Source organism: Oryctolagus cuniculus, chromosome 1 (genome assembly GCF_051225735.1).
Source record: "Oryctolagus cuniculus isolate XC-2025 breed Fujian yellow rabbit chromosome 1, ASM5122573v1, whole genome shotgun sequence".
NCBI classification, from domain to species: Eukaryota; Metazoa; Chordata; class Mammalia; order Lagomorpha; family Leporidae; genus Oryctolagus; species Oryctolagus cuniculus.
Window position 1 is genome coordinate 62,608,059 of NC_142867.1, and position 15,350 is coordinate 62,623,408.

Here is a 15,350-nt window from a genome sequence, read left to right on the forward strand (position 1 = left end):
CCCTGGAACCTCAGCCACCAAAAGACCGAAGCCTCTGGGCTTGGGCCCAGGATGAATGGTGGAAATTCAGTGAGGGGAAATACCACCAAATATAGGAAACTAAGAGGGAAGAAATGATGAGGCAGGGACAAGATAATTTGTTCAATGTCAGAGTACAGCTATGGTAGCACTCAGATGGAAAAGAGGGGGGTCCTGTAGCCAATCATCCCCCAACCCACAGCCCAGACATCACTGTAAGAGTTGAAAGGACTCCTTTGACTATTAGGACTTGCTAACCTACCTTTGCTCTATTTCCCAGTAGCCTACAATCTTATCCTGGATATTTTTGTGAAGCCAGACTCAAATATTTCCTGCTGCCCTTCAATCACAGGATAATAATGAATCCCTGTGGCTTCATCTCTCAGGACTTCCTAGGTCTCAGAAGTAAGACTGTGAAGTGTTCTCTATCCACCTCCTAGCCATGCAACCCACCAACCATAGCCATCAGAACCCACCCTCCTTCCTGCTCGTGGGAGTTCCTGGCCTGGAGTCATTCCACTTTTGGATTGCATTTCCCTTCTGCTCCATGTATGCCCTGGCAGTGCTTGGCAACATGGCAGTGCTGCTGGTGGTGTGCTCAGAGCCTGCGCTGCACCAGCCCATGTACCTGTTCCTGTGCATGCTGTCTGCTATTGACCTAGTGCTCTGCACCTCTACTGTGCCCAAACTTCTTGGACTCTTTTGGGCAAATGCTTCAGAGATTGCCTTTGGGGCCTGTGCTGCCCAGATGTTCTTTATCCATGGCTTCTCAGCTGTAGAATCTGGTATCCTTCTAGCAATGGCCTTTGACCGCTACTTGGCCATCTGCCGGCCACTGCACTATGGGTCACTGCTACCTCTAGAGTCTGTGGGTAAGCTGGGGGCTGCTGCTGTGCTTCGTGGTCTGGGCCTCATGACCCCACTCACCTGTTTACTGGCAAGACTGAACTACTGCAGCCGAGTGGTAGCCCACTCCTATTGTGAGCACATGGCTGTGGTGAAGCTGGCTTGTGGAGGCACACAGCCAAACAACATATATGGCATCACTGCTGCCACACTGGTAGTGGGCACTGACTCCATCTGCATTGCTATCTCCTATGCACTCATCCTCCAGGCTGTGTTTAGCCTCACCTCCAAGGAGGCAAGAGCTAAGACTTTGGGCACTTGTGGTTCCCACCTGGGTGTCATCCTTCTCTTCTATACCCCAGGGCTCTTCTCGTTCTATACTCAGCGTTTTGGCCAGCATGTGCCCCAACACATCCACATCCTCCTGGCTGACCTCTACCTCATTGTACCACCTATGCTCAACCCAATCATCTATGGCATGAAGACAAAGCAGATCTGGGATGGGGTGCTCCGACTGCTGAAGCAGAGCCCTGCTGAGTCATAAAATCTTCACCCCCACCCTGCAAACCTCATGTTCTCTTAGCTTTAGGCAATTTTTAAGATTGGCTCCCATTGTGATGAGGAGAGAGAAGCCCATACTCAGCGCTATCCTTACCAATCAGATAGCAGAGGAGCCATCAGGTGTTTCCCATTTGCAATGTAGACATGGTGTCAAAGCTCAAGGACCCCTTATCTAATGGGAAATATGGCTACCAAACTGATGGCCTCCCAGGGAGCCCATTCTGCTGACATCACCCCTACCTTCCAGGAGACCTTGTTAAAATGAGAAAGATATGGCTCCTGGTCTGATAAGGAGAAATAATCCTTATCCACAGGCAGGTGTTTCTTTGATAGGTACACATGGATACCTCCCTTAGCGAATTCTAACTAGGAAGTACATAGAACCAGAAAGACAATGCACTCAACAATTGACCACAGGGACAATAACTGAGGAAGAGTAATCGGGAGCAAACTGAAAAGAGGAACAAGCTATAAGGTCAATCTAATTCTCTTGAAGATGAGTTTTTATCTTTTCATTGATTATGTGCTGTGGACCAAATATTTTTGCTAAAACCTAGAGGCATGGACTTGTTTATGTCAAGAGTCCTACTCTAATGGCGACTATCACTATCAGAGGAAACATACATATAAGGAGACAATGGCCAAACCAAATTACATAATTAGAGCAAGTGCAGAGACTGTTAAAATTGAGTAAGAACACTAACTTGCTGAAGGGAAGCAACATCCCAGGACCCATCTTATCTCATTCATCCCTTCAGGAGTAGGAAAGACTGCTTCCTCAGAAGCCCCTGACCTCACCTGGGTGTGAGGTGCAGAAATAAAGCCTACTAGACGACATCAAATCTTTCCCTCTACTCTCTGGAAATAACTATGTAGAACTACTAAGGCTCAAAACTCTAGGAAACAGACCAGTCTCCTCCTGGAGAGAAAGTGGGGAACTCGGTCCAGTTTGACCTCTTGAGCAGATTTATGAAAATGAAAGGGATGGGGCCAGCACTGTGGCATAGCAGGTAAAGCTCCCACCTGCAATGCCAGCATCCCACGTGGGTGCTTGTTCGTGTCCCAACTATTCACTTCCAATCCATCTCCCTGTTAATGGCCTGGAAAAAGCAGCAGAGGACAGCTCAAATCCTTGGGCCCTTGCACTCACATGGGAAAGGTGGAATAAGCTGCTGGCTTTGGCCTGGCTCAGCCCCAGCCAATGCAATCATCTGGAAAGTAAACCAGCAGATGGAAGATCTGTCTATCCCTCTCTCTCTGCAACTTTTTCAAATTTTTTTTCTCTTTCATAAACAAAAGTGAGCTGGTGCCACGGCTTACTAGACTAATCCTCCACCTGCGGTGCCAGTACCCCGGGTTCTAGTTCCGGTTGAGGTGCCAGATTCTGTCCCAGTTACTCCTCTTCCAGTCCAGCTCTCCGCTGTGACCCAGGAAGGCAGTGGAGGATGGCCCAAGTCCTTGGGCCCCACACTTGCGTGGGAGACCAGGAGGAAGCACCTGGCTCCTGGCTCCGGATCGGCGCAGCAGCCATTTTGGGGGGTGAACCAATGGAAGGAAGACCATTCTCTCTGTCTCTCTAACTCTGCCTGTCCAAAAAAAAGTGATGGCTGCCACTGGAAGGCCCCTTAGGTTCCAGAGTTCTCAAGGGCTTTTGGACAATCTCGCTCAGAATATAAGGGTAGAGCCTTCTTGTCAGGCATTTTACTTCTGGGTAAAGCATTTAATAAGCTAGAAAAGAAGCTGGAGTTGGGAGCCAAAGCCATGAATCAAACTCAGGTGCTCTGATGTGGAACATGGGCATCTTTGTCAGTAGGCCCCTCCATGAACTTCTTGAAGATTGGCAAATGATAGATATCCTACCTCCTCGCTCAAGATAAAGTATTTTTGCAATCCTAGAATCTTCTCTTGTGTTCCCTCCAGGTAATACCTTTATGTCTTTATGGAAACAACCACATTTGATTTTTGATCGCCTTGGATTAAATTTATAATTTTTATAGATGCAATTACACAATATAAATACTTTGTATCTGATTTCTTTGGCTCAGTATACTGTGGAGATCCATTGATGTCATATTGCATTGTCTGTCACCTGTCAAACCTGTAATATTGTGATTCCTTCATTCAGTTTGGCCACCCCAGTGAGTGTAACTCATGGTGATTGTGATGTGCATTTTCTGATGATGAATGATGTTGAGCTACTTCTCATGTGTTTATTGTTCATTCATATCCCTTCTATGAAACGTCCATGTATTTTTCTCCTTAATGTATTTTTTGCTTTGTAAAGAAACTTTGTAATGAAGTCCAAATAATCAATTGTATTCATAGTTAGTGCTTTGTTTTATAAACTCAGCTTTTGATGTCTATGATCCAACACAAGTAACAATTGTATTAGTTATTTTTCCCACAAATAAATGTCGAATTGTTTCAGCGGCTTATTTTTACACCACAGGGTAGTGGTACCTGCTTTGTATGTCAGAAAATTACAACACCTTCAAGAGGTGTTTCTCTCCTTTACCTAACGTTCTAAGACCTTTATAACTTTTTAATCAATACATAGCAATGTGTATATGGGGTACACTGTAACATTTAAATACATGTACACATTTCAATGTGTATACTCTGAGTATCAGTAATTGGCATGTCTATCACTTCAGACATTTCTTTATGTTGGAAATTTCAGAACATTCCCTACTAGATATTTTGAAATATTCAAGCATCAGCAACAATAATTAACCCATTTTGCACTCCAGAGTGCTACCATTCACTCCTCCTGTCCAACTGTACTTCTCTCCATCCCATCTTCTCACCAGGCTCTGTGAACTGACATTTTATTCTCTAATTGACATCAACTTATTAACTCCTATATGTAAATGGAAACATGCGGCATTTGCCTTTCAGTGGCTGACCTATTTCACTTAACACAATACTCTCCAGTTTTGTCCATGTTCATGCAAATGACAGTTTATTAAAAATGTTTTCTAAGAAAAACGTATTTTGTTATGGGCTTCTTTCACTTTATAGTGTTCTATTGTTTCATGTTTTAGCATATACCTCTTGTGGCTGAAAATACTCTGAGTATAGCACATTTTGTTTATTCATCAGTTTATGGATATGAGTTGCTTCTACTTTGGGCTATTAGGAATAAATGTGGCTGGCTGTAACATTTTGTGTTCACATGTTTTCATTTCTTTTGGATATGTACTTAAGATTGGAATTGTTATACAGTGACTTCATACAATCATTTGAACTGCCAGTTTTTCCACAGTAGCTGAAGTATTTTACATTCCCGCCAGCAGTATATGAATACTGCAAAATTTTCACATCATAAATAATACCTGCTAAAGTCCTCTATGGTCTTTTTTAAAACTTTATTAAAACATAATTGATATACGAGAAACCTTACATATTTAATGTACATAGCTTTCATTTGGAAATATCCATATTAGGTGTGGCCTTGTTTCTGATCTTATCAGTCTTTAAGTACAATGTTAACTTTAGGTTTCTCATGAATGCCCTTTATCAGGTCAAGAAAGGATGCATCTATTGAAAGTTTCATGCAAAATGATGAATTTAGTCAAATTATTTCCACATACTTAGATGATAAATGATTTTTTATGCTATTGATATAGTATACTATGTCAACTTATTTTCAAATGTTAAACTACTTTTCACTCCTGGAATATAAACTCTACTTGGTCATGATGTACCATATTCATATATTGTTGGATTTGTTATGGGAATGTTTGTCTCTATTCCATGTTCTTGCCCCCCCCCTTGAGATAAGAATTCAAATCAGACACATAATAAGGTACACAAATAAGATTTAGAGAAGTGATTATACATCCATGCCTGAGTGTGGGCAATGCTATCAGAGGAGATACATGCCATGAGAAGGCCAGAGAGCTGCCTACAAGGAGGGATTATGGAAAAAAGCAAAGAAGGAAAGCCTAAAGGGCCATTCCACATTCCACAGTTCTTTTATGAGGTAGGGGTATTGAATACACAAATGGGCAGAGTCTGCATGGGGTTTAGCATACATGAGGTGTTCTAGAAGCATCATCATTATCAGCACATGGAGTTTAACTTCCCCATGCCCATTATATCATCTTTCCTGGCATAAGAGACAGATGCATCGTGGGAATGTGGGTATACTGGATTGACATGCCAAGAGGGCGGTGTTATAGTGCAGGGCTGCAGAGACAGAACTCGTGGGTAGTCTCCGAGCTCATTTATTCCTACCTAGTTCCTCCATATCAGTTTGCTATTTCAGTAAGGATAATTATGTCCATGTTTGTGATACTGCTTTTACAGTCTTTCTTAAAATGTCTTTATTATGAGGCAGGCTTTTTCCTACCTCATAAAATATATCAGAAGTTATATCAATGAAGTCTGTTTTCTTTAATTTTTCATTTTAAGATTTATAGATACCCATCTTAAAATTTTTATACAACTTCTATTCAAATATTTTATAGAATTCTGCAAGACGCAAATGGAGGTCTAAAGTTATTTCTAATTCATTTTTAGTAAGTTAATCTATTCAGATTTTCTACTATTACTTTCCACGTCCTCTAGGATTGTGAAAATATTATACCTACATAGACAAAATGTTAAGATCTCCCTTACTATCCTTTCAGTCCTACAGGACTTATCATCTTTTCTATTTCTCAGATCAGTTAATTGTGCTTTATTCTGTCTTGCTGGTGGGGGAAGTATATGTATCCATTTTACTTTTAAAAGAACCAAATTGTTGCTTCCTTAATTATGATTTCTTTTTCATTAATTTCAAATGTTATCTCTTTCATCTCTACATCAACTTGTTTTTATGATTTTATTATAAAAATTCCATGTATTTCATGCATACAGACATAAGAACATGGTGCTGCTTCCCACCCTTCCTTCCCACCATGGTTCCACCCTTCCTCTTCCTTCCTCTCCTAGTGCCTCTTAGTTTTCACAATGATCTACTTTCAGTTTACATTATACTCGTAAGATTAACTCTATGCTAAGTATTCAACAAGAAGAAAAATAAAAACTGTTTAGGTCTGTAAACAATCACGAAGCTCAAAATGTCAATTTCACTCCTACGCAATTTTTAGTTTAAGGTGGAAACTTAGATCACTGGTCAAGAAACAATGGGAAGTGGCCGGCGCCGCGGCTCACTAGGCTAATCCTCCGCCTAGCGGTGCCGGCACACCGGGTTCTAGTCCCAGTCGGGACGCTGAATTCTGTCCTGGTTGCCCCTCTTCCAGGCCAGCTCTCTGCTAGGGCCCGGGAGTGCAGTGGAGGATGACCCAAGTGCTTGAGCCCTGCACTCCATGGGAGACCAGGATAAGCACCTGGCTCCTGCATTCGGATCAGCGCGATGCGCCAGCCGTGGCGGCCATTGGAGGGTGAACCAACGGCAAAGGAAGACCTTTCTCTCTGTCTCTCTCTCACTGTCCACTCTGCCTGTCAAAAAAAAAATAATAATAATAAAAAAAAAACAATGGGAAGTGATAAAGTAGATTATTTAAGATATAAAAGTCTCACGTATTTCATATACACAAAGTTAGGGACATGATGATACTTCTCCCCCCAACCTTCCCTCCCACCCACAATCCAATCCTTCCTCCTCCCTCTCCCATTCTTAATTTTTACAAAGATCTATTTTCAGTTTCTTTTTAGTTTAATATTTTACTTAACATTTTTAAATGTATTTTTAATTTACACAAGAGTAAAAAGTTTAATGTTGCACTAAATAGAGTTTAACCGATAAAAATACCATAGTTCAGCAGGAATATATGCAAAGGCTATGCATGATAATCAAATGAAAAGATGTTCAACTTCACTCGTATACACTAAAAATTGATAACTAAAGCTATGTTAGTATATAATTTGCTTGACAAAGAGTTAAAAACTTTGACAAAACACTTCATAGCAAAACAGATTTTTTGTTTTAAAAAATTTTAGCACTCATATAATGGTCTATTTCTTAAATTTATACAAGTCTCATTTATTTCATACAGATTTAGGAACATAGTGATACTTCCCCCCTACACTCCCTCCCACCTACCCAAGCTCTCACCCTTCTCCCTCTCACATTCCCACTCTTAATTTTTACAGAAATCTATTTTTAGTTTACTTAATGATCGTATAGTTAACCCTACACTAAGTAAAAGAGTTCAACAAATATTATGAAGAAAAAAAAAACTGCCTCAATGAAAGACAATGGCTGTAAACAATCATCAGACCTCAAAATGTCTTTCACTCCTAAACATGATAATTCAAATACTCCATTAGTTACCTCAGATCAGGGAAAAAATATGGTATCTGTCTCTTGGGATTGGCTTATTTCACTAAGCATAATAGCTTCCAGTTTCGTCCATCTTGTTGCAAAGATCTAATTTTTATGACGATCTATTTTCAGTTTCTTGAAGAGACCAGGAAACCTTGCAAAGCAGCTGCTTTAGGCAAGGTCGTGTCCTGACTCCCAGGCAATCACATTTTCTTCTAGCATGGAAACAGTAGTGCTCCTGCAAGCCTGGAAAGTTCCAATAAAGTGAAAAGTTCAGCATTATAGGTTCATGCACTCAAATGGCTCATTTCCAGCACCTAAAGGCCCATACTTTCTTGGAATTTACTTTGATGTAGATGACCTTTTGAGACTGCCTATTCAGTCATGTTTATATCTCTGCCACCTTTAAAATCAGATTGATTCTGATTTTCAGCAGCCTGTCTCGGGCTTCAGGAGATTCGAATCATCTTTAAATATACTATGAAGGGACCACTGCCTTTTGCAACACATTTTAAGCAAGGATGGTTGAATAGTATGAGCCCCTCAATTTTTTTTGGCAAGTCCAACCTGGATGAGTTGCTTTATTAAAGGACAAAATCTAAGAATCTAGAACTAAAATTGGGCTTTTTCCTCCTGTGGGCTCTAATGCAGGTCCAGAACAGTTTAACCATTTTCAGAGTATTAATTTCCAATATTTGACCACAAGAAAAAACCTAAAGTGTTCATGCTGTACTTAGGAACATTACTCAATCCTTTAAATCTTTATACATCAAGAATATTTAGAATAAACTTGAAAAACCAAGATTTTGCTCAGTGACAAAAAATAAATATTGTAATTTATAAATGCCTACACAAAAACAAATATGAGGGAGGACTTTTGTCAAAGATTAGCTGTCTGTATATTCATGGACTTATTTCTAGTATCTATTTTGTTCCATTGATCTATATGGATTTAAAATCCACGTGGATTTAATTACTGTAACCCTGTAATGTATTTTAATGTCGGGTAGTATATTGCCCCTCCTCTATTTTTGCTGAGGATTGCTTTGGCTATTCAGTCTTCTGTATAGTTCCACACAGAATTTTAGATTTTTTTTTCTACTTCTGTGAAAGTGTCATGTGCACTTTGATGGAGAATAAGCCAGATATGTAAATCAGTTTAGGTAGTACAGACACCTTAACAATACTTATTGTTATAATTAATGAACATAGGGCATCTTTCCATTACTTTGACCTCTTCAATTTCCTTCATTAATTTCTACTTATTTTATATAAACCCACACGCATTTATAGCCAAATGATCTTTGACAAAAGTGCTAAGAACGTGCAATGGAAAACAGTCTTTTCAATAAATGGTGCAAAAATATGACAGGCATTTGATGCAATGGTTAAGGGACCACTTGGGACACCATCATCCCACATCTCCGAGTACCCAGGTTCAAGTCTTGGCTCCTTTGCTTCTGACCTAGCTTTTTGTTACTATGCACTGTGGGAGACAGATGATGGCTCAAGCACTTGGGTCACTGCCACCCATGTAGGAGATACATATTGAGTTCTGGGATCCTGGATGGTATACTCCAAGTTTGTGATACTCTGGAACTAGATGGTGGAGTCCTTGACTGGGGGATGAATGACAGACTCATGTTGTATACTTTGACATAAAAGTCTGTGAACACTCTGCTAGGCCTGGCTGTTAGCAATCAGAGGATTGAGTAGGGGCTGGTTGCAGAAAAGAGCAGGAGGAGGTGAATTATAGAAATTAAGATGCATGTCTCAAGTTCTTCAAAGCCAAGTCATCTGAAGCAGATGAGTCTACCTTGTTCATGGACTGGCCATAGGGCAAATGATTTCCTAATAGCCCCCAGTAAGACAAAAAGCTGCTTTTTCCCTTTACAGAGATAAGAAAAAGGCCTAGAGTGGTTGATCTAATGAGAAACTGCTGTGAATTCATTTAGTAACCTTGTGATGCAAAGTTTCAATGAATGAAAACAATTTCTGTAATTCTTCATGGGTTAGAATATAAGGGAAAATGGCCATTTGAAATGTCCTGAATTTCCTTCACCTCCTGTCATGGGCCAGTAAGCAAGAATAATTTGAAGGACAGAGCAAGGAGAGAGAAGGGCAACTGCATATTTGACACAGGAAAGAACATAAAGGAGAGAAAAGATTCAAAGACATGAAAATGTTAACAGCATTCCTAAGTCTTACTCCTATATACTAGGCCTTTTTGGGGGATTGTCTTGCTCCAAGTTTGTTTTGTTGTCATTGTTTATAACTTCACTAAGAAACAAAACCTGTAATTTTCAGGTACCTAAAATGTATTGCTTTCAAATATAAGCTTAATTTCTCTATCTCTAAAATTGTGATAATGGTTGTATTCCCCATAAAGCTCTTTTTGATGATTGAGACACATATTTGGAACACCAAGAAATACAATAAATTTAATAATTTGTCGGTGCAATTTATATATCCTTTGGGCCCAAACAGCTGAGGCATTACCTTTCCTAGTACTCACCTTCCTCACACCTGGACCAGATGCCCTGATTTAGAGATGGCAATGGCCTCCCCATTATTGATAGGCACTGACAGGGTCCTGAGATCCTTGGATTCCATGCTTTGGTGGTCAACATAAGCAGTTTATCTAGCAGATGACATTGCCTTTCCAACAAGAACCGTCTGTGTAGGATTCACAGCTCCCCTTTCTACCTTCTTGCCTTTGAGTTCCTCATTATCTCTTAGCTTGTGAAAAATGACACACGGAAATGACTAGTCGTTAAATCCCACTTTTTCCAGATGTCCATAGATACAAGCAAAGTACTTCCTGATAGTTTTCATAACTGCATCTAATAAATTTGGGTGTTTTTCAAGAGTATCAGTTCCTCAAAAAATAGAGAGCGGGTACTATAGGACTGAGCAGGTCAGTAACAGTGATAGAGTAAGACAACCTTCAGTTTCTCAAAAAATTTTGAGTTTGGAAAAAAATCTTAGCTCCTCTGGGAGATGCATCTTCAGAAACAGCCTTCTTGACCATGTGGTATGGAGAATCATACTTTGTCTTCAAGGTTCTGACATCCATTCCCACCTCATTCCATGGCTGGTTATTAACTGCTTATGTTCCCCCAAAAGCCTCAAAATCGGATCCCCCAGTCTTCTCCCACCCTGAGAATTAGCTGTCAAATCTCTTGTCACTTCATCTTCCTTATTCAACAATATGAACTGAGCACTTACTCTGTGGTAGGCACTGTTCTTGGAGCTGTGAATACACCTGTAAACAAAAAGCCCTGGATCCCTGGCCTTGTGGATCTTACAGCCTAGTAGATCGGCTGCTGTGGAAGTGAGTGCCTGTTCTATCACTACTACTAGTACCTGAGAGATCAGCATTACCCAGAAGCTACAGTGAGAAACTTCCCAACCTTGGCACTGCTAAACTTTCTATCTCAGGACACACATGGAGAGAACCAAGAAGAAATTACCACTCAAAAAAAGTGCAAACAAATGCAAGATAAGTTCAGCATGTAAAGTGTATGAGTTTCCAACACATGCTTCCCTTTTATATTTCTTGCTATATTAAGTGGTTAGTAATAATTTCACCAGAAAGCCAATATTAAGGCAAAGGTAGCTTACTGTAATTCTTTTTTAGGCTTAGAAATTAAATGAAATCCAGTATGGAAAAGGAGATGGGGGCATGCACAAATACACATATTCATCTGCTCACTTCATGTTGTTAAGTTCCCTGGACGGCCGGCACCACGGCTCAATAGGCTAATCTTTCTTCCGCCTGCGGTGCCAGCACCCTGAGTTCTAGTCCCATTCGGGGCGCCGGATTCTGTCCCGGTTGCTCCTCTTCCAGTCCAGCTCTCTGCTGTGGCCCGGGAAGGCAGTGGAGGATGGCCCAAGCGCTTGGGCCCTGCACCCGCGTGGGAGACCAGGAGAAGCACCTGGCTTCGGATCAGCACAGTGCGCCGGCCGCAGCAGCCATTGGAGGGTGAACCAACAGAAAAAGGAAGACCTTTCTCTCTGTCTCTCTCTCTCTCTCACTGTCCACTCTGCTGTCAAAAAAAATTCCCTGGGTAAGGAGATGCCACAGTGTGAGTCTGAATAGTTTAGTTTTAACAAGAAAGAGCGATGAGAGGATTATAAAGGTGATACTTTAGTGTTTAGAGACAGATGATTGGAAACATTAATTATAGAGGCTGATGAAGGCTCAACAGTAAGAGCTGAATTAATCAGAAACCTGAACAATTAATGCTTCGTTAGTTCCCCTTTACTCCAAGATGAAGGCTGACCCACTGGGACCATGCACGACCAGGTCTTTCCGCTGTCCTAGGAAACATCAACCCTTTTCTGCTGGAAGCGCCTTAGGAGGCCCTGGCGGATCTGTTTAGACTTAACACAGTACACAATGGGGTTCATGAAGGGCGGGACCAAGAAGTGCAAGTTAGCCATGAACACTGCCAGCGCAGGGTAGCTGTGCTTCTCGACTCGGTGCAACACCGACAGCCCCAGTTTGGGCAAATAAAATATAAGGACAATGCAGAGATGTGAGACACATGTGTTGAGTGTCTTGAGCCGTTCCCCAGGTGATGCAATACCCAGCACAGTCTGCAGGATCAGGGCATAAGAGACCACGATGAGTGAAGAGTCAAGGCACAGTGAGAAGAGGATGGAGACCAGGCCAACCAGGCTGTTGATCTGGGTGTCTGAGCAGGCCAGTCCCACAAGGTCACAGTGCAGGCAGTAGCAGTGAGAGAGCACACTGATGTGAGGAAAGAACAGGCGCCGCAAGAGGATGGGCCCTGGGAGGTTGAGCAGGACAGCCCTTACCAGAATAGCAGCCCCCATTTTGGCCATGGCTGAGTGGGTAAGGACTGTGGCATAGTGTAGAGGGTCCCGGATGGCAATGAAGCGATCAAAGGCCATAGCCAGCAGCACACCGGATTCCACATAGGTGAAGGCATGGATGAAAAACATCTGTGCTGCACAGAGATCAAAGGGCAGCTCACGAGCTCCCAGCCAGAAGAGCCGCACCATGGTGGGGAAGGTTGAGGCACAGAGACCCAGATCGGAGGCTGCCAGCATAGACAGGAAGATGTACATGGGTTCGTGTAAGGCGGGATCTGTCCGGATCAGGAAGAGGATGATGCTGTTACCCAGGATGGAAACAACACAGATGAGGTTGGTGGGGATGGAGACCCAATGTTGAGAGGCTTCCAGGCCTGGAAAGCCGGTGAGGAGAAAGGTGGAGTGCCCAGAAGTGGTGGAATTGCAGGAGAACATAGTGATTCCAGGAGGGAGTTTTCCAGCCTAGGAGAAAGAGAGATTCACTCCCTTATCACCTATAAAGTCCCTACTAAGTATGGTCAGTAAGGAAGAGTCCGTAACTCTTAGACCATGAAAGAAGTCCCATTCCCTTTAGGAACTCCATCCCCCTGCATTTCCCAGAAAGTTTTCCTTTGAATAAAAGGGTATTGGACCAATTTTCTAGGTTGATATATGCTTTACTCACACAGCAACCATCTTCTCTTTGGCCTAAACAACCTCTTTTCATATAAGCTAAACCTAAAAGCCATTGCCTCCAGAGTGTTATCTCAGTCTACATGATGAAAGAAAGAGCATAATTTTTCATCAACAGTGAGGTGATAATAGGAACAAGCAGTTTAGACTGCATTTCCCTTCCTCTCAGAAGCAGGTTTTCCTCAATCTCATATGTCAAAAAATGCTGTATTTCCAGTGTCATTGTCTTAGAGGCTGGTTGCTTAGTCCTCTGGTGCTGCTAATAGAACCAGCATTTCCTATATTTTTTTCTGGAAATGCCGTTGGGACCCACAACATGGGTTCTCCTGGCTTACTCTTCAAAAGGCCCATGACAGCCAGGTCTGGGCCAAGGTGAAACCAGGTGCCAGGAACTCTATCCAGGTCTCCCACATGGATGGCAGAAACTAAAGTACTTGAACCATCATGAACTACTTCCCAAGTGCATTAACAAGGAGCTAGACCAGAAACAGAGCACCTAGGGCTCAAGCCGGCCCTATGATATGAGATGTAGATGGTCAAAGTGGCAAATTAACACACCTACCATCCAAACTGCCTCTCAAGTTGATTTTTGTTTTTTAAAGATTTACTTATTTGAAAGTCAAAGTTACAGTAAAAGAGGAAGAGAAAGAGGAGAGAGAGCTTCTATCTGCAGATTCACTCCCCAAATGGCCACAATAATCAGGTCTGGGCCAGGACAAAGCCAGGAGCTTCACTCCCATGTGGGTGCAGGGGCCAAGCATGAAAAATTATGCTCTGTTCAAGTTGATTTTTTTTGAAACAAAGACTTCTATTCTTAATCCAGTGGCTACCAGCCAGTCCCCTTCCCCAGGGCCTGGCTCCCTGTGTTAGTCCATCTTGCAACCATGTTCCTAAACTCTTAAGATGTCTTTCTATTCAACTTAATCATCTTAATGTGATAATTGAAATATAGCATAGACATAGAAAATATTCATAAGTGTAAAACTTGAATTTCCAGAGTATAACAAACACTCAAATCAAGAAACAGGATATCAGCCCTCAAAAATCCCCTGTGACTATTCCTATTACTCTTCTCTCAATGGTAACCACTCTCCTGACTTCTAATACCATTTTTTTTGTTTGTTTTCTTCTTGCTATATTCCTTGCTTTCTGATATTTCTTCAGGGTCCTAAGCTTTCTTAAATAATGGTATCATAAAATAACATACCTGTCTTTTTTTAATTTTTTTAACTTTTATTTAATAAATATAAATTTCCAAAGTACAGCTTTTGGATTACAGTGGCTTTTCCCCCATAACCTCCCTCCCACCCACAACCATCCCATCTCCTGCTCCCTCTCCCATCCCATTCACATCAAGATTCATTTTCTATTATCTTTATATACAGAAGATCAATTTACTACATATAAAGTAAAGATTAACAGTTTTCACCCACACAGAAACACAAAGTATAAAGTACTGTGTTGAGTACTATTTATAGCATTAATTCACATAGTACAACACATTAAGGATGGAAATCCTACATGGAAAGTAAGTGCACAGTGACTCCTGTTGTTGATTTAACAATTGACACTCCTGATAATTACCCTCAGTAATTACCCGAGGCTCTTGTCATGAGTTGCCAAGGCTATGGAAGCCTTTTTTTTTTTTTTTTTTGGGGGGGGGGGACAGGCAGAGTGGACAGTGAGAGAGAGAGACAGAGAGAAAGGTCTTCCTTTGCCGTTGGTTCACCCTCCAATGGCCGCCGCGGCCGGCGCGCTGCGGCCGGCGCACCGCGCTGATCCGATGGCAGGAGCCAGGAGCCAGGTGCTTTTCCTGGTCTCCCATGGGGTGCAGGGCCCAAGCACCTGGGCCATCCTCCACTGCACTCCCTGGCCACAGCAGAGGGCTGGCTTGGAAGAGGGACAACCGGGACAGAATCCGGCGCCCCGACCGGGACTAGAACCCGGTGTGCCGGCGCCGCTAGGCGGAGGATTAGCCTAGTGAGCCGCGGCGCCGGCCTATGGAAGCCTTTTGAGTTCGCCGACTTCGGTCTTATTCCGACAAGGTCGTAGTCAAAGTGGAAGTTCTCTCTTCCCTTCAGAGAAAGGTACCTCCTTCTTTGGCCGTTCTTTCCACTGGGATCTCACTCACAGAGAT

The 15,350-nt window shown here is 42.1% G+C and overlaps 2 protein-coding genes across 2 annotated transcripts; one reads left to right on the top strand and one right to left on the bottom strand.

Annotated features, from left to right (window-relative positions):
- The first annotated feature begins 460 nt into the window (after positions 1 to 460).
- Positions 461 to 1,408, top strand: LOC100346078 (olfactory receptor 52P1-like). Its single transcript, XM_008264937.4, has one exon. The coding sequence runs from the start codon at positions 461 to 463 to the stop codon at positions 1,406 to 1,408; it is 948 nt and encodes a 315-aa protein (XP_008263159.3).
- Positions 1,409 to 12,022: 10,614 nt separating this feature from the next.
- LOC100346598 (olfactory receptor 51H1-like) lies at positions 12,023 to 12,976 on the bottom strand. Its single transcript, XM_002708733.4, has one exon. It carries the CDS (start codon positions 12,974 to 12,976, stop codon positions 12,023 to 12,025), a length of 954 nt encoding a protein of 317 aa, XP_002708779.1.
- Between the last annotated feature and the right edge of the window lie 2,374 nt (positions 12,977 to 15,350).

Coding starts and splice junctions, on each gene's coding strand:
- LOC100346078 (XM_008264937.4), top strand. CDS start 461: ATGCAACCCACCAACCATAGCCATCAGAACCCACCCTCCTTCCTGCTC.
- LOC100346598 (XM_002708733.4), bottom strand. CDS start 12,976: ATGTTCTCCTGCAATTCCACCACTTCTGGGCACTCCACCTTTCTCCTC.